We start from the raw sequence: 19,706 nt of genomic DNA, 5'->3' as shown, positions 1-19,706 counted from the left end.
CTGGTGTCCAGCTGGATTTCTCTTGGGAGTAAAGGCTGGAGGAGAATAAGGATACGTGGAGAATTACCAAGATGTGAATTCAGTCCCTGCAACATTGACAACCCCCCACCTCCCAACTGTTTTCAGTGGCTAGCGGGCCTTGCCCAAGCCTTGAGATTAAGAACTAGAAATAAAGGTGAGATTGCACAGTTGTAGAGAACAGGTGCGTTACATGGGACTGGAGCCCCTATGAAGACGTGGTAAAGACATCAAATAAAACCGTGGTTCTGTGTACTTAACTGGAGTTCAGAAACAGACTCTCATCTATGGGAATTTAGTGTGATAAAAATGGTATTTCAAACTGGTGGGCTAACCAATAAACAGGTTTGGGACAATTACCTACGAATTAAAAGTAATAGAATGCCACCTCGAAGTACTCACCACAATTAATTTATCTGGAATTTAAAGCCAAATGTTAAACACAAAGCTGGAGAAGTGTTAATTAAAATATAAGAATGTTTGGGATCATAGGGTAAGCAAAGTTTCAATAAGACATGAAAAAGCCATAAAAGGAAAGATTTGCAAATTGAACAGTATCCACATTTTAAAACTTTGTATGATAATGCACAAATAAGCAAAATTAAATGACAAGTGAGATAAAAAAGGATCAACATAAAGACTATAATGAACTATAAATCATTAACTCAGCTTTTAAAAATGGACAAAAATCTGTAAACAATTACAGAAATAAAAATACTGATGGCCAAAAAAAGGATAAAACATGTTTATAATCCAAGTAACTGCAAATTACAAGAGACCATTTTTCCATCTATCAGATGAATAAAAATTAATTTTATAAATATTGGCAAGGCTTTGGGAAAGTGATACATATTTCCTGCTGCTGAACTTATTAATTGGTATACCTACTTTGGAGGACAATTTGTCAATATCTTCTCAAACTCCAATCATATGGTGTGGCCCAGCAATTCTATCCTATTAAAAACTCAGGGCGGACCGGTGGCTCAGTTGGTTAGAAAACGAGCTCTGGGCAACAGGGCTTCCGGTTCGATTCCCACATGGGCCAGTGAGCTGTGCCCTCTACAACTAGAATGAAGTCAATGAGCTGCCATTCAGCTCCCCGGTGGCCAGATGGCTCAGTTGGTTGGAGTGCGGGCTCTCAACCACAAAGTTGCCGGTTTAACTCCTCGATTCCTGCAAGGGATCGTGGGCTCCGCCCCCTGCAACTAACAACGGCAAGTGGACCTGGAGCTGAGCTGCGCCCTCCACAACTAAGATTGAAAGGACAACGACTTGGAAAAAGTCCCGGAAGTACACTGTTCCCCAATAAAATCCTGTTCCCCTTCCCAAGTAAAATCTTTAAAAACAAAACAAAAAAACCCACATACCTAAGGTAAGACTGGTATTGTTTGTAGTAACGAATAAGTGGAAGTCATGTAAATGCCCATCGATACTATGGAATACCACAAGGCAATTAAAAAATGAGATTGAGGGGCCAGCCGGTCGCTCAGGCGGTTGGAGCTCCGTCCTCCTAACTCCGAAGGCTGCCGGTTCGATTCCCACATGGGCCAGTGGGCTCTCAACCACAAGGTTGCCAGTTCAACTCCTTGAGTCCTGCAAGGGATGGTGGGCTCCACCCCCTACAACTAAGATTGAACACGGCACCATGAGTTGAGCTGCCACTGAGCTCCCGGATGGCTCAGTTGGTTGGAGGATGTCAACTCAACCACAAGGTTGACGGTTCGACTCCCGCAAGGGATGGTGGGCTGCGCCCCCTGCAACTAGCAAGGGCAACTGGACCTGGAGCTGAGCTGCGCCCTCCACAACTAAGACTGAAAGGACAACAACTTGACTTGGAAAAAAATCCTGGAAGTACACACTGTTCGCCGTTAAAGTCCTGTCCTCCTTCCCCCCCCCCAAAAAAAAATGAGATTGAATTATATAAGCTAATGGGGAGATCCCCAAGACACATTGTTGAATTTTTAAAAATAGGTTGAAAATTAGCATATACATTACGATACCTTTTATGCTTTAAGAAGGGAAACCATGAGGTAACAAGCATTTTCTACAGATGCATTTATGTATGTGAAATGCATAGAAAAAGGTCTAATACACCAAACTGATAACAAAGTTTACTACAGGCAAATGGGAGAAAGATCCAGGCTCCCGGATGGAAGTTAAAGACTTCGGAAATAAGCTAAGGATTTATTTTTTTATTTTTTAACTCGGGGAATGGATTCATGTATTACTGTGTGATAGAAGCTAGTTTTCAGAAAAGAAAGCAAACTTAAGGGAAACGGACTCCTATGGAGATTGAATTGGCACTACTCTTTATTTGCAAAGCAAATTCTTTGAGTAGTTCCCAGCTTAAAACAGTGAGCTGAGGGCCAAATTGCTGTCCCCTGTGGACTAGGAGCCAAGAGACCCCGTGATGTCAGGGGTGCTGTCTCAGGAGGAAGTGATACAGACACAAGATATTAAGCAGACAGTTCAACTGCCACCTTTCGCCTCCCCTGGCGGCAGTAGTTAGATATCCAGGCCAATGTCTAGGATATGGGGAGCCTTTAGCCAGAAGAGGTGTACAGCTAGGAGTTTCTCTGCCATCTGATAATTCTTGACAGAATTTCCACAGTGTGAGTAATTTCCATAGAGTGAAGTGTGCCATAAGGGAAAGCCTTGTGGATTTAGGGGAGGCAGAGAAGTTGAGGATACCTCTAACTAGATAGAGGATATGACCAGAAAGGGAATATTTATTGCTGTTGTGGACGGAAAAGGGGCTACATGTTAAACCTGACAAACTCAGGAGAGTGAAAATAACCACATAGGATAGTGTGAACATAAAAATTCCTAAGGCCGGAAGTCACATCTTTGACCTGTAGCTTCCTTAACAAAGGTTAATCTTTACCTTAAATGAGCCTGTCTGTCATCTTTTTGCATCTAAGATAACATACCTTTGGAGTAATCCCTTTTTTTGGACCCCCTAGGGTACAACCTACCACACCAGGAAACTACAAAATCCCTCATTGTTATCTTGTTCCCCAAATACCATCTCTGTGTGCTATAAAATGCTATTAACTATCCTGTACCTACCAATGTAAAAGAAGTGTGTGTCTCCCCATTTTGCTTTTTATCCAATCCCAGAGATTCCCCCGAGCCCGCCACTTTGCTTTCTCTCACCCCCTTAATCTACAACCAGTGGATTTCATGTAACCTTCCTCCTTTGATTCTAATGTATAAAATAAGTAGCAAGGGCAGCCTGGTGGCTCAGCAGTTGGAGCGTTGTACCCCTAATGCCGAAGGCCGCAGGTTCAATTCCCACATGGGCCAGTGAGCTGTGAACAACAGCTCCCCCTGGGCTGCACTGCCATGAACAGCTGGAGGTCGGTGTGCACTGCCATGGACTGCTGTGTGCTGATGTGTGCTACCGTGAGCGGCTGGTGGCCGCGCTGGCTGGCAGCGGGCGTGAGTGGCCAGCAGCCAGTGTGAGCGGCTGGCAGCTGCTGAGAGCTGCCATGAGCCGCTGTGAGCGGCTGGCCAACGACTGACTGCCTGGGTGGGGGGAGCGTATGGCTCATAATACTGGCATGTGCCAGGGAGCTGTGTCCTACAACTAGGCTGAGAAACAACGGATTAAAAGTGGGGGGTAGGGGTGCAAAAAAAAAAAAAAAGAAATAAGTAGCAAAACAACCATTTTCCAGAGAATTTTCTCAATCCATTGAGACTGCTTCCTGGCAATTGTCTTCAGTTTGGCTCAGATAAACTCTTATAAACTTTCCCTTAGGCTGGAAGTTTTTTTCATTGTCACTGTGTAACAATATTACCACCAATGTAGCAATCTAAACCCACACACATTATCTCACAGTGTCTGTGGATTAGGAGGCTGGACACAGCTGTACAGGGTCTGCTGCTTCAGGCTCTCATCTGAAAGCTGCGGTCAGTGTCAGCCAGTCACCTCTCAAGGCTCAGTAGGAGAAGGGTCTGCTTCTAAGTTCACATGACTGTGGATAGAATTCAGTTGCTCTGACCTGTTGGATAGAGGGCTTCAGGTTCTTACTGGCTGTCAGCTGGAGGCCATCCTCAGTTCCTTGCAAGGGGGGCCTCTTGCTTCATCAAAACCAGTAAGGGGGAGAGTCTCCTGGAAAGAGGGACACTACCATCCTATGTGACGTAATGGAAATGACATCCCATCAGCTTTCCTGTGTTCCATTAGAAGTAAATCACTGGTCCTGCCCACACTCAAGGAAGAGGATTTCCCAAGGGTGTGAGTACTGGAAGGTGGGATTATGGGGGGGTCACCTTAGACTCTGTTCACCACAGGGAAGAAGGCAAGGAAACAAGAAATCGGCCCTGTAGTCCTCTGAGAAAAGAATCCTGGGAAAGACAGATGACAGAAGACAGGTAACTGGAAGGGAGAGGTTTAAAAAGCATAAGTCTGCAGGTGAAATGTATTTTGATAGTAGACAAATCACATGTTCCAACCTTTTCTGTGAAAATCCACTTAACAGTTCTCCAAAACGAATGCTCTTACTGGCCCAGAAAGCAGGGAAGGCCACTGAGAGGAATAGACCCATCCCACAGGAGATCGGGTTCCCTCAGTCCCCGTCTGCCCCTAACTAATTCCAACATGGGCCAAGAAGAGAAAGCTGTCACAATGGCTGCCTTCAAGCCAGGAAGGAAAGTGGATGCCCTATCACCTCAGAGGCACAGAGGCCACACAAATGTTGAGACATTAGTATACTAGTGATGGGTTTGTACAGTAGCATCAGTAAGGGCTGTCATGCCGGGTGTCATGCGGGGTCTCTAGTCCCGCTCCCCACACAAGAACGCAGGATGTGGTGAGGCCAAAAAGGAACACCCACAGAGCCATAGATAGGGGAGTCATACCACTATAGTCTTGCGGCACTGACGGCTGGGTTGGAGACACAGGAGACAGGATCCACACAATCTGCAAACTGCCGTCGGCTTCTCCGCCAACCAAGCAACCCCACTTGCTAACTGCAATCCGCGCTTGCTAGCTCAGCCACCATTCGCTGCTAGCGTGGCCACTACAGTTACATTAGTGGCCAAAGGCTCACTGGTTACAGCTGACGGCCAACTAGCCACAGCTGATGGCCATCCGATCACAGCTGATGGCCATTTACTACCTGAGCCAGCACCTTTCCATGTGAGGCCGAGAGCCTGGAAACTGCACTCCTGGCTCTGTCCCGACAAGGGCTTTAAAAAAAAAAAAAAAAGTGATACCAGTAGGAGCTGTTCCCGAAAAAGTATTAGAGGAACTCATTTGTATTCATTGTTGAAGGTTGAGCAACTGGATTAAGGCATTTCCAGTTCAGAAGACAATAGCTTCTGGGACTCAAGAAAAATTTGTTGTGAAGTTATTTCACTGATGGGATGGGCGGAGTGGGTGACAACAAGGTACGGACATGAATCTGCCTGTAAAGCCACTTAAGAGCTTAAGACAACACGTGGGGCCTGGATTTCATACCGAAATTGCACATGCCTTATCCTTTAGCAGCAGGACTAGGTTGAGCAATGAGCCACACTGATAAATAGGGATTGGGTAGGTTCAGATGGATGGTTGGGGAGATGGAAAGAATTGACATTTAGCCAGTGATTTTTCTAATGTGCACATTTGCTCATGTCACTCCCCTGCTTAAATACAATTAATGGTTTCTCAGCCGTTAGGAAAAAGACAATCCCTTCCTGCATACAAAATCCTTCATAACCTGACACCTGCCCTGGGACCCACAGAACACTAGGTTCCAGCGTTTCTGAATCCCCCAGGGAGCCACATAGACGCTGGAGTCAGGTTGCTTGGCTTCATATCCTGGCTCTGCCACAACGAACTGGTCTCCTGTGCCTCGGTGCCTTCTCTGATAAATGAACCGTCCTTCACTGGGTTGTCATGAGAAGTAAGCCTCTCTTTCTAAAGCACCTACCTTGAACAGACCAATGTTATATAAATGTATAAATATAAATTATCCACAAGCACCATGTTCTCTTTTATCTTCATGCTTTCGTACTTGCTGTTCCCTCTGTCGGGAACGCTTTGCTCCAGCACCCTCGGCCTGCCTAAAGCCTATTATCTTCTAAGGTAAGCTCAGAAGTTACTACTGTGTTTCTCTGAAAATAAGACCTAACCAGAAAATAAGCACTAGCATGATTTTTCAGGATGCTGGTAATATACAATAAGCCCTAATGCGTCTTTTGGAGCAAAAATTAATATAAGACTTGGTCTTATTTTCAGGGAAATATGGTAGAGCTTATTTTATATTACGAGCATCCTAAAAAATCATGCTAGGGCTTATTTTCTGGTTAGGTCTTATTTTCGGGTAAACACAGTAACTCTGGGAGGCCAAAGCTGATACCCCTCTGCAAACCATTAGTGATGGTCACCAAAGATTTCTGATTGTTTTCTTTTGGGGGAAGCTTCACAACCCTCTTGAACTTAAGGGTAGCCTTGTGACTTGCTTTGACCATTTAAATGGGAGTAGAAATCACACAAACTTTCCAGGCAGAAGCTTTAGGAGCCAGTGTGTGCGTGGCCACCTCATCTGCTTCCAACCTCTGTGATAACTCTGAGAGCAGGTGCCTGCTTGGAGCCTCCATCAGTCTAAATCTCTGACAGCCTCCAAAAAGCCAGGTTTCTGTTAACCAACACAGGACATAAAGCTTGAGTTAGAAATAAATGTGTGTTAAGCCACTGAGATTTGGTTTATCCTGACCAACATTCCTCCATCTTTCAGGCTAATTTAAATGTGCCTATTTTAAATCTGTGCCCATAGGATTCGACTTTTTCGTTGATGAGTACTTACCAACTGAACTCTTAACTGCTTGTTTAAATATCTGTCTCCACCACTAAACCGTAAGTTGCCTGAGAGCAGGGACTGCGTCTTCAGTAATTTTTTAGTGTAGCGCTTGTATAGTGCCCAACACAAAGCAGGGACTCACGCCATGTGTTGATTCCCTTTGTTCAAATGAGAACTGGAAGGAGAAAAGTTTGCTTCATGTAAGTGCTTAATGCTCTGAAGGAACTTCTGAAAATTCTTCTCTGTTCTGGTTGGGCAACAGAACACTAAAATGGGATACCCTGTTCTTGTAACGTAACAGGATCAGTAGGGATCATTCAGGTAGAAGTGCTTGGAGTCAGGACAGAAGTTCAAGTTCACAGAGGGCCCGAGGACCAGGAAAGAACTCTGATGCTGGAGAGTGGGGTCATTTCGTGGTCTGGCTTGCCCGTTGCTTAGGCCCAATTGAAATGAAATATTTCTGAAAACCGACTGGGATAGTTAGACTCTTTGGGGATTTTCAATGGAAGTAGCTACAGGTGACTCACATGTGAGATTTAAATCCAGAAGAAAATATTAAAATGGATATGTTTGTATTTAAATTTCAAATGAGTAGCTACTGCTATGTGTCCCCACATCGAGACAGAGGGTCAACTTGAGGTTATTAGAAAGGAGTGTTTTCAGGGGTGCAGAGGGCTGGAATAGAACAAACAGGATGGTATTGTGTTACAATTCAAGGAAGTTAGAATAGGTCTGCATTTTATCTTCTATGGTGTAATGTTTCCAGTTGTATCAACAGACATTTTTTTTTGATCTGTGACTGAAACTATCTGCTTCCTTCCAAAGTGATGTTTCAAATGAGAAGAGAACTAGAAGAAAGCAGGAAATTCAGAGCGCTGGTTGGGCCTCTTGAACAGGACTGTGCTGTACAGGGGGACCTGGGGGGCTGCCCCACAAAGTGGAGTCATTTGGGAGAAGCCAGATCTGATTCAGCAGGAATAAGACAATTCGCATTTACAGGAAGAGTTGTTCCAGAATCCATCAGGCTTGGCCCCTCTTCTCTGCTTCCAAGCCTTGAGTTACCACGTGGTGGCAGGCAGGTTCTCTGTGTGTCTGTCATCAATAAAGGTTTCATTCATCATGCCACAGAAATCTTTAAAAATATAGGCTAATAAAGTGGGATGATAGTGAAGGTGAAAGTGGAGGAATGGAGACAAGAGCCAATCCAGGGAGTGACTTTAGGTTGCTGCTATCAATGCAACTAAAAGCCTTGTTTTGCAACATCTCTTCAGATAAAAGCCTCATCATGCACTGTGCCTTCTGAATCCTCTCACGAAAGGTGGTCATCCTATACGCATTGTAAATACATGCAGAACAGTTTTTCTGCATATCTGAGTGCAGGCTGTTTTCCATTACATCATAGAAGTCACCTAATTTTCCCTTTTTTTTCTCTCATTCCCTTAGTATTTTATATAATAGGGTTAACTGGGGGGTCATTGACATTATGTTTTAGTCTGTCATTTTCATAACATCGATCTGAATATTACCCAGAGATCCCCAATTTAGAAAGGGGTGCAGCAGTTGATGATGACACTTTAAGTTGTACCTACTTTGGGCAAAAGAGGGTGGATGTGTTTTTGTTTGTACAGGGATGGTTGCCTTATGTTAGGCAAGAGCATTTAATGGTGGTGGCTATCGTAATGATCGTTTGGAAATACACATGTGGAAAGGAATACGTCTGTGGCAAGCATCCTCTTGCAGATGTATCCTCTGCATCTTTGAAACACCCTTCTTCCAGATGGGGGATTTCTCACAAGTCCCGCCTCCCCAAAGTAGAAGACTGCTAGTTGACTCTCGATATCCAGCGCCCCATCTTCTGGTGTCACAGAATCTCCGTTTCTGGAGAGTACATAACTTCCCAGGCAAAAGATGTCATTCCCAGTATGATTACGTTCTAGCCAATGAGATATAAGCAGCAGTGTTACATGTTACTTCCAGGAAGTTTCCTTAAGAAGGAAAGAACAACCCCTATTCCTCCTTCTGCCTCCTGCTGTTTGGAATACAGATGTGACGGGGTTCCAGCAGCCATTTCAGACGATGAGGTGACACAGAAAATGGAGATAAAAGTAAGCTTCAGTAATTTTTTAGTGTAGCGCTTGTATAGTGCCCAACACAAAGCAGGGACTCACGCCATGTGTTGATTCCCTTTGTTCAAATCAGAACTGGAAGGAGAAAAGTTTGCTTCATGTAAGTGCTTAATGCTCTAAGCACTAAGCTCTGAAGGAGCTCTGAAGGAGCTACACTATAAAATTAAGAAGCTGAGTCCTTAAGGCTACTTACTATGAAGCCAACATTACCAAGGCTCAGCTGTCCACCTTCAGAGCTTTCCTTCAATCAGCTTCTGTCCTAGTTAAGCCACTGTTAATATTTAGCTATGTACAACAGAACTTAATCCTAACTAATTCACTTGGGACCCAGGCTCTGTGAATTAATTGCACACAGCAGTACAGACTTCAGCCATAAAGAAGCAGGCCCTGAGAATTTGTTTTCTGGCAACGCTAGTGGGGGAAAGATCAGGATTTTGGAGGCAACAGTGGTGAGACATGTGCATCCAGTGCCACGTGTCAGGGGTAGGCTCTCCAGTGTCTGTGCCCAGCAATGGCCGTGGAGCATTCTCTAGAACAATCCCACATGTACGTAGTTAGGGCCACTTCCTGGCTACCCAGTCTCTAAAACCAACTCCCTGGACCTCCCAGGGATTCCACGTGCTACCTGATACCTCTAATAAATCATTTTCCTGTTTCAGCAATAAGGAGCCACTCCCCTTAGGTCTATCTTAAAATAAATATCTTTAATACCTTAACCTTTATCTTACCTGCTTTAAACCACTGACTTAATCCCAAGATTTTCCCACTTTTCTGGGTGTGGGAGTGATTGCAGTTGAACACCAAAAGTCATTCTTCTTTTGAAATATGGGTCTACCCTTGTGACGAGGTATAACACGCAACTGAACCTTCCAAATGGAATGTGAACAATCGTGACCTATGCAACTTGTGCCTTACTTGCATAATGGGAAGTTGCTTCCTTGGGTTTTCTCTATTTTCCTTCCAATACTCATGATATAGCATCAACCAAGATGATGAGGAAGCACCGCAGGGATGGCAGAGCCACAAGATGGAAGGAGCCTGAGTCCCTGAGTTACTTCATGGAGCAGGGCTGCCTCGACAGCCTGGACTATCTCCCATGGAACATGGAAGAAGAATAAACTTCCATTTTCTATAACCTGCTGTCTTGGGGTCTCTATCAGCTTTATCTTTCTCTGCTAATACCGTGATAATGGAGGAATACTAAGGCAGGAGACTTAAGATTACAGACCCATGCAGGAGACACCAATGCAGGAAACCATGTTCTCAGAGTATGACTCGTGTTCCCATTTTAGAAGGGAAAGATACACACTAAACCATATGGCCACACAGTCAGGAGGCACCAAAGAATCCCCCGGTCTTGGGGCCTCTGCTAGATCTAGCCACAATCAAATCGGTGTTTTTGCTTGCCTCAGTTTAAAGTACATACGTTCTACTATTTCTACCCCAGACTTTAAAACGCATGTTTTTACCTCTTATAATTTTGACCACAATGTTGAGGAAAAAAGTTGTTTTCATTTGCAACTGTCTTCATTATCACATCGCTCCTCCTTTTTAAGGATTGAGTTTTGTTTCTTTTTTTAAATAATCACCTATTACGTTCAAATCTAAATCTAATATTTAGGCTTTAATATAGCTATTTCTCTCTCTCTCTCTCTCTCTCTCTCTCTGTCTCTCTTTCTTTCTCTCTCTCTCTCTGTTGATTAGTTGGCTGGTTGTTTTTTAATTATGCCTTTTTGATTTGAGCTTCTAGATCAGAAGTCTGGTAACTGTGGCCATCTGCTTTTGAAGTTCTATTGGAATATAGCCCCACCCACTTATTTATGTATTGTCTATGGATGCTTTCACACTACAGCGATAGATGAGTAATTGTGACAAAGACCATATGGCACACAAAGCCAGAAATATTTGCTATCCAGCCCTTTACAGAAAACATTTGCCAACCTATTCTATATTGCTTTTTCTCTAATATTTTTATTCTCTCTGCTTATCTTTTATCATAATGTCACTCCTAATTTCTATTCCTTTGTATTCTTATCCCTTCTGTCTTTAAGTTAAAGTTTAACATGCTTTTGGCTTAACTTTTATCTTACCAGTTTCATAAACTTTTATTAGCTTTGCTGAACTTTTATCTTACCAGTTTTTTTTAATTAATCATTTATTTCTTAATGATCTTTAACGTTAGTCCTATTGCTCCCTTTTTATTCAGTAACTGTAAGAAGTGCACTTGCAGGCAGTGACCATCTGGACCAATGCTCAACAAGATTCTTCTCCAAATCTTCTCCTGTTATGAGCTAAGTCTCAAGGCTGTGCCTTAGGGAGGCCCAACTCCTGTCCTGCCACTGTTTGAGTAACCCACGCATCAGATGGCTATTTGACGAATTCTTCACCTTTGTAGCTGTCAGGCCCACATCACCTCCTGGTTGGCTGCCTTTTGGCCCAGGACACTAGGCCTGTCCATGTCAGGTCAAGTGATTCAAAGAGCAGCTGGACCCTATTAAATGCTTAAGTTAGAGCTGATGGCTCATTCTCCCAGAGTCGTACATTTAAAATCTTCTGCGCCTTATTCTTTACCTCCAGTGGCTGAGATTCACTAGATCCAGAGCTCTAAATCCCAAAAATGGCTGTAGAGTTTGCCAGGGTTTCGCCTAGAGATAATTCAAATTTCCAGCTTTTATTGACTATGTTCAGGCAGTGTGATGGATATGAGAGATAAAAAGTCAAATTAGACGTGGATTCGCTCCTCAACAGATTTATGATCGAGTTGGAGAGGAAAATAGTGAAACAACAATTATAATATAGTGGAGTGGGTTTTGTTGAGATGTCAGAGCACAGAGGAAGGGTACTTACAGCCGGGAACATCCTGGAAAAGGTTGACAGAAGGTAGTCACCAGGCTCCTACACTATCAATGGACGGTTCAACTCCCTTCTCCACCACCCAAGAGCCCCCTGAACTATGATAGAGTACTGTGAGCTTACAGAAGGCACTCCACGAATGCTGGATTAAGAAGGCACCCAGACACAAAGGCCCCCTCTTCTATAGAGACCCCGTGCTGAGGCACAAGGTACAGAGATAGAAATGAGCGCGAAACCTTATAATCCTAACTGTCCCCCTTCCTGTGCGCGCGCGCGCGCGCGCGCACACACACACACACACACACACACACACACACAGAGTTAGTCCTGAGTCCAGTTAGTCCTGAGTCCAGTGGCCAAGAGGGAAAAGAAGACAAGCATGTGTGATTAAGGCTTTATTAGCGAGCAGGCAGGGCCGAGCAGGGACCATGCTCGGTGAGCTGGTCTTCAGGGCAGTGCTGGGAGCTCAGCGGTGAGATCTGCAGGCCAGGGGTCCAGTCAGGCTCCTCAAAGCAGGGCAACTACTGAAAGGAACATCAGTCTGGTTGGATTTACTGCAAGAGGGGTAATGTGGATGGGGGTAGGAACATTGCTGAAGAAAAGTGGGGAGCCGACGCTTTAGAGGGCTTGGAGGAAAGGGGGTGGGGAAGACGATATGAGGCCAATAAGGCATATGGTGGGAGGCCGAAGGGAGTAAAAAAGAGAAAGAAGTAAGAGAGCTGGTTCGAAAGGTGCAGAGAAGTCCATCTGTTCTCCAGGGCCACTGTGTGCTCCTTGCACCCCAATCCCGACTGTTACATGGACCTACTTGTCGTCCCAGAGAGCAACCTTTAGAAAGAGAGGTACTGGGAGGAAATGGCTAGACTTCATGTAGGCAGAGAGCGTCAGGCCTTGGGGTGAGCAAAGCAGAACAGACCTCAGGTGTGCCGAGCACCTGGGGCTCATACACCCCATTCTAAATACATGGAGTTCAGGGCAGTGGTGAATACTCAGGGCTGAGCTCTCCAGGCCAGGGGTCCGGTTGGGCTCCTTGAACCAGAGAAACCACTGAAAGGAAGGCCAGTCTGGTTGGCTTTAGTGCAGGAAGGACAATATTGGGGAGAGACTTCACAGAGAAAACTGGGGTGCTGCATAGCATTTAGAAGTGGGTGAATTGGGACTGGGGAAAGAAAAGGGGCTAAATAGGGCCTCAGTGAAGGAAAGAAAAGGACAAATGAACAAGACAGCTGGTTCTGGTGGTTCTGGGATATCCGGCTCTTCTCCAGGGCCCAGGCATAGCAAGCACAGCGCTGGCTTCTTGCACCCTTCTCCTGGCTGTGAAGGCCCTACTTGTTGCCCCACGAGGCCATCTTTCCAAAAAAAGGTCTTGGGAGGAAGCGACTGGACTTCATGTATGCAGAGATCTTCTTCAGGCCCTGAGGGTAGAAAAACAAGGCGAGACTTCAGGGTCTGCTGCCCCCCTGGAGATCAAGCAGCCCCACTCTACGCACACCGACTGCAGGCTCCGGGCAAGCCTTCTTTGTGGGGTCAACCGTTGGGGCAGAAGACAGTCTACCTGGCTGGGGTCCCCAGCTCTGGTAAATCAATGCTTCCAGTTTCCTGTAACTGATGTGATATCTTAGTAGAGTTACCACATGATAAGACTCGACACGGTGCTAGGTGCTTTACATCCACTAGAGATGATGAGAGAGGTTTAGAATCTCCATGCAACTCCCTACAAGACAGGTTATACAATCACCATTCATCAGAAAGGAAACCGAGGCACACAGAGCTCAAGCACCTTCCTCACACTCACACAGCTGGCAAGTGGGAAGGGCTGCAAGGCAGCCTGGCGCTCTCTCTCTCTCTCTCTCTCCCATTCTATGGTCTTTGTGCTGCACTCCCCTCCCACACAGGAGGCCTTGACCCTCCCAGTCTGCACAATCTCGTTCCGCAGAGAGAGAATCCTGGCTTGGCAGGGAACACAGAGGGACCCAACACAGCAAAGAGGCTCAGAAGGAGCCTGTGCAGTTGCAGACTTGCCCAGATCACACCCAATGACTCAGCAAAACCGGGATGAAAGCTGATAGGAGACTGAGCAGCAGGAGAGCCAGGCCAGGCCAGACTCTTATTACGCCACTGAAAGGAGGAAGTCAGCGGTTTGGCCTGGTACTTGAGCCCAATCTCACTGGGCCCCAAACTACCTCATTCCCGGTCCTGCCACAGCCAACTCGGCCTTTGGCAGGTGAGCACCATGTTCCCAAGATAGAGAATGCCCGGGAAGTACTACAGGATTCAAAGATCCTCGGACCGCCTGTCCCCAACAGGCCAGGCCCCAACAGGGCAGAGACTGTAGCCAACAGCTGTCCCCATCCCTCGCTGCCTGTCGGTCACCCAGCTCTTGCATCATCACCAAGGCTGATCAGTTTGGACTGGAACCAGAGCTGATAAGAACTAGATGAGAAAGCAGATCTCTTGGTGGGGAGTGGCAAAGGGAAAGATTGCAGGCTGAAAAATCCTGATGGGCTGATGCCTGAAATTCCCCAAACGTTCACAGAGCAGACTTTGTGACTGACTGCCGGGGACCGATGATGAGCCGTGACGTGGGGTCCACGCTCTGCTCCGCCAGCACCAAGCTGGTCCCACAGCACCACACCGCTTGGTACCCCTGTACTGCTCCAACGGCACTGAGCCCCAGGAGGGGGGTCTCCAGGGATGGGTCACCTGTGCATCCCCTCTGCGCCTGACACAGTGCCTCATACAGAGTAGAAGGGAAATCAGTGAACGTGACACAACAAATGACTACCCCACCTCAGTGACAGTATCTTGGGTAATTGGAGGGAAGAAGGAAAGAATGGGAAGGAGGAAAGTAAGAAGGAAAAAAAGTGTCCAACACAGAAATCATCAAGATAAAACCCTTCCCCAGGGAACCCATACAAGTACACACATCCCAGCACGGACACCCCAGAAACCTCAGTACTGACCGCCCCAGATGGGGGATCTCATTCTGCAAAGCTGTCTGGAGATCCGGAGTTAATATTGTCCGAGTCTTTGAGACTTAGTGTCAATCCTCCTTGTCTCAACTCCACTAATTTTCCTACATACAAACTACTGAACATTCTGCTTCATCCACACTGTCCGGAGCTCGAAACCCAGGCTGGAGAAGGATCTGAGCTTTTCCTTTCAGTGCAGGGAACGGGGAGCCACTGACTGCTGCCCAGAGAACCCAGCGCTGACTGGGAGCCCAGCACAGCCTGCCCTGACTCTGTGACCTTGAGCAAATGACCTATCCTTTCAGCCTGACTTCCTCATCTGTAAAGTGGAGGTGATAGATCTACTATGTAGGAAAGTTGGAAACATTAAATTTAACACAACCTGTGTAAGATGCTGAGCACAGACCCTGATATAGCAAGTCTTCGATGAAAGCTAATTATTCTTCATTTTAGCTCCAGTCTCAGGAAAGCATCAGGGAGACAAGGGAAGACAGTAGAGATATAAACAGTTGGAGGATCAGCGGAATCACCTCGAAGCGGGACACAAAGTCTTTCAGGTTCGGGAAGGCATCCAGGCACTTGGGCTCGAATGTACGGAGCACGTCTAAGACGTCATAAGCCAGGAAATCCACATAGGTGAGCTGCAGAGAGGCAAAGGATGATGGGTGCCTAACTCTGAACCAGGGAAAACGTCATCTCCCCCACCCCAAAACCTTCCCCTTACCTTGTCCCCCGCAAACCAAGTCCTCTTTCCCAGAAACTGTGAGAAGAGCTTCATCTTTTCAGGGAGCGCCTTCAAGTAATCAGGCTTCAGTTTCTCCTGAGGCACAAAATAGCTGTCACCACCCTCAGACGCAGACTCCTCAGCAGACAGGGAGGCCTCCCCAGGGCAGTGCCTGACCCCCAGCTGCCAAAGATGAGCAGCCACGGGCCCTGACGGCACCTGCCTCAGTGCCCAGGCTGCGATTTAATCGGACCTGGGTTCTTTGAACTCCTACTGGGTACCAGTTCCCATCTGTAAGAAGGACTGGGAAGGCACAGAGAAAATCCAACGTGTTCCTGAACCTGTCACCACTCATCTCAAAACACCCTGCTCTGGGACAGACCCTGGGGTGCGGGCAGAACTTGGCAGAGCCCTGGACTCAGATGTCAGGCAGCATCAAAGCAGCACAGACTAAAATGACCCAGGGAAAGAAGTCATAAGTTCTAGCTGGAAGGACATAAGCACTTTCCGGACAGATGAGGAGAACGTCAGGGACTGAGAGCAAGAGGGAGAGGCACAGAGGATCTGTGGCTGCCCGTGCTGCCTACTGGGCACATGTGCTGACGTCCTCGGGGTCCAGGAGGCAGTGCTGGGCTAACAAGGTGAACACACTTTAAGAACTAAACCTCCACCCTGGGGGCGGGACTCTATTCTAACATGGAAGGAACTGCGTCCGTTTTCATGTGAGGCAGTGGGAGTTATGAGGGTCACTCTGCTGGGAGTATAGAGACCAGGTTGGAGGATCAGAAGTTCCAAGAAGGCCAAATGACAAACAGGACCAGAGCAGATGGGACACAAGAGTCCAAAGTCCTATGGAAACCTACTCAGCCTAACAGAGCAGGAGGGGACTCACAAATTCAGGGCTGTAGCAAATCCTGCCCAGGGACATTCGGGTATCCATAACCTCGTTCTCCAAAATGTCCATACGAATCCTCTCCTCCTCCGTCTCCCCACCTACAGACACAGCAGAGATGCTCCCTCACTATCCGCCCCAGCCAGCCCAGGGGCATAGCCACCGGAACCCCAGCATCCTGCCCTCAATCCCACTCACATAGGTTATGCTTGCGAGCAATGTAGCGAAGGATGGCGTTGCTCTGGGTGAGTCTGTGAGCGCCATCAATTAAGTAGGGCAGCTGAAAGGTCAACAGGGGCAGTCAGCCATAGGCTCCCCTGCACCCCCTCCCTTCATCAAGGGCAGAGACGACACTGGCCTCTCAGTGTTTGGCCCACGGGTAGGCACTGAATAAATATATTTAAAATGAATGAATGAGCTGGAACACAGAACGTCATGGAAAGGCAGTGAAGAGAAGCAGGAAGCTGAGAGGCTGAGCAGAAGCCTCTATCCTGAAGCCTCTATCCAAGCTGGGAAAGGAGATTTCAGAGCAGAGGCAAAGTTCAAGGCAAGGTTCAGTCTCCCACAGCGCCCCTGCCTCTGCACCTACATTGGGGAAGTCCAGGCCCAGCTTGAATTTTTCACTCAGCCACTGGCTTCTGTCATAGTCGGGAGCTGTGGTAGAGAAGATGGAGTGAAAGAAACTTCCCAAGGCCAACCCTCTGTCCCAGGGAACCTACCGAGGAGTCAGTGGCAAAGCCCCTGACAGGTGGATCCGGAATCTGAACCGCTAAGTCTCTCATTCCAGGTGTGGGGGGTGGGGGGGGGGACGCTTAAGAGTCTCAAGGACCCACATGGGTAAGGCTTGCACAAGGTGGAGGCAAGCCTTAGGGGAAGAAGCCATCCCAGGAACTGCACACAGGGGGCCCAGCAATCCCCACTCCTGTCCTATTTGGAAGGCCAAGCTGTACTCGGGGGGCTCAAGGAAGGACAAGCCCCTGCTCCAGCTGGCGGAGGGCATCAGCGGCGAGCACCAGGCGGCCAGGACACCCGCGCTTGGTACCAAATCAGCAGGAGTTGGGCCGAAGTCGGAACGCAAGGAGGATGCCATTACCGTCCCCCATCGCGTACTTCTTCTCTTCATAGTTGGAGTCTGTGTACTCCAGCAGCAGGCGGATGGCGTGAGCCAGCTGGGAGAGACGGCCGCGACAGAGGTCAGAGATGGGGGTTCCGACTGCGAGACAGACTCTCTGCTGCGGGTACCCCCAGCCCCCCAACACCCCCACGCCCGCCTGAGAAGGAAAGGGGGCGGAATGGGTCTTGGCTGCAGCCAGCCCTGAGGAGGACCCTCGTGGTCGAACCGGCCCCCTGCTGCGCCGCATTTCCCCGTTCGCCCGCCTCCATCCCCTCCGCCCGGGGGGACCCCGCGCTCACCCCGCGCAGGTCCCAGTATCCCAAAGTCATGGTGGCCATGGCGCTGATTTTCGTGCTCTGAGTTCGGGGCTTTGGCCAACACGGACTTGAAATTAAATCTTCCGACCGAGGGGCGGAGCCTAAAGCGCTCACAGCCCTCCCCTAGGCTCCGCCCCACTTCGTCCCAGAGGAAGTGATTCCTGGGGCGACTGCAGCCCTACGGCAGCCGCGGGGCCTCCAGGGCCCGGGAGTGGGCGCCACGAGGCAGAGGGCGTACGTTCTCAGGCTCCCGGAAGTTCCTCAACGACTCTGCGGCTCCCCTCCGCCCATTGTCCTCTCGGCTAGATCAGAGGGAGTTGGCCATGCGCTTGGGAGACAAGTCTGAATCACGAAAAGAACTCGGCTCCTCTCCTTTCTCTCCCCCTCCGGGCGCCTCTCCCTTCGCTCCCCCTCCAGGCATTGCTCAGCTTCGCCCCGGGGCTGCAGAGTTCTCGCGGGTTCTGGGAGGCTCAGACTGCCATGGTAAAGCCAAAGAGTGGCGCCCCTCAAATCGAGTTTCAATCAGCACGTGTCACAGGAAGACCAGCCAGTCTGAAAGCTCCGCTAGACCTTAGAATCCCTGACAGCCTTGTGTCTTCAAGAACAGGCTATCAGTGGGCTAGGAACACCCAGGACCAGGGGCAGAGTAAAGGAAATGTGTTCTCAGTGTTTTCCTTTCACGAACTTTGGAGGACCCAGCCCTTTGCCTAAGTGGCGAAGAGTGATAAGGCTCACATAGAAATTAATCCATTAGCTTTATGGGCTAAGTGGTGAATCTACATCCAGAAGCAGAGAGGTGGGGTGTCGAGGTGCAGACCAGAGATGTCCTGCCAGCCAGCGACATGTCCCTCACATTGACAAGGAGACTCCCCTGGAGCATGGTGGTCACAGAGGGAGTGTGAGGGAGGGGGGAAGAGCTGTCCTTGGAGGGTCCAGAGAGGCCTGTCCTGCTGCAGGGGTGGGGGGAAGGGTGGCTGGTCAGGAGCCTGGAGGAGCCCCGCAGGACCAGTTAGTGCGGGTCCATTGGTTCCAGCCCTGACCCTGGCTCCTGACACACGTGTGCTTTGAGGTATAAGAGGGTGGCTATATAACCTTTGATGTACCTCTGTGATCTGTGACCTGTGGTACAACATCTACAAGAAAAATGTCCTATCTGCCACCTTTCCTCTTGGAAGGCACAAGACTATTTCAAAACTAAGAGAATAGAACATTGTTTGATTGTGGTGATTTTCTTTTTTTAAAAAAGGGGGGGATATAAAGTTTAGTGGATATATTTTTGGATATGTAAAAACTGATGAGTGGAACTTTAGAAAACAATTGGGCTGACAAGTTAGAGGGCCATTCTGGCTAGCAGTATGGAGACCAGAGCACCCAGTCCCCTGGCGACCAGCTGGCAGAGTGCAGGAAGGAAATAATCTTGCACTGGGGGCTGTCGCTGCAGGCAGCAGGAACATGACAATGAGTTGGGCAGAGAACATGGTGGATGGGCTGGGAAGCCTGGTCCTCCAGGATACATATGTAACTCTGGCTGTCAGACAGCAGGCCCCCTGAAGCTCCCGCACATAGTTCCAGAGCCAGGCAGCACTGAGGCCTGACTCTCATATGGGGAGAGATAAAGAAAAACACACAAATAATATAACATATAAAACAATATATATGTAGATATCACACTTAGTTAAAGCGCCCAAATCTTAAGTGTACAATTCTGTGGCATTTTACATATGAATAGTCATGGAATGACCGCCCAGATCAAAACAGAACATTTGCAGCACAAGTCCCTTCAGTGAGCAACCCCACATACAAGTCACCATTCACCTGACCTCGGTCAACTTGGATTCATTTTGCCTACAGATTTTCGTGTAGATAGAATTATATAGTACATACTGTTTTGTGTCTGCATGC

The 19,706-nt window shown here is 47.8% G+C and overlaps 1 protein-coding gene across 1 annotated transcript; it reads right to left on the bottom strand.

The window, feature by feature from the left end:
• Positions 1-12,165: 12,165 nt before the first annotated feature.
• On the bottom strand, positions 12,166-18,121 carry LOC117014512 (glutathione S-transferase Mu 1). Its single transcript, XM_033092496.1, has 8 exons — positions 17,787-18,121; positions 17,467-17,542; positions 16,963-17,027; positions 16,572-16,653; positions 16,374-16,474; positions 15,482-15,577; positions 15,288-15,398; positions 12,166-13,200 (listed from the first exon to the last, which is right to left on the bottom strand). Exons 1-8 carry the CDS (start codon positions 17,823-17,825, stop codon positions 13,111-13,113), a joined length of 660 nt encoding a protein of 219 aa, XP_032948387.1. The 5' UTR covers positions 17,826-18,121; the 3' UTR covers positions 12,166-13,110.
• Positions 18,122-19,706: the final 1,585 nt, after the last annotated feature.

The sequence above is a fragment of the Rhinolophus ferrumequinum genome, chromosome 22, assembly GCF_004115265.2.
Source record: "Rhinolophus ferrumequinum isolate MPI-CBG mRhiFer1 chromosome 22, mRhiFer1_v1.p, whole genome shotgun sequence".
Lineage (NCBI taxonomy): Eukaryota > Metazoa > Chordata > Mammalia > Chiroptera > Rhinolophidae > Rhinolophus > Rhinolophus ferrumequinum.
The sequence above is the reverse complement of the archived record's forward strand: the minus strand, read 5'-3'. Positions and strand labels throughout refer to the sequence as shown.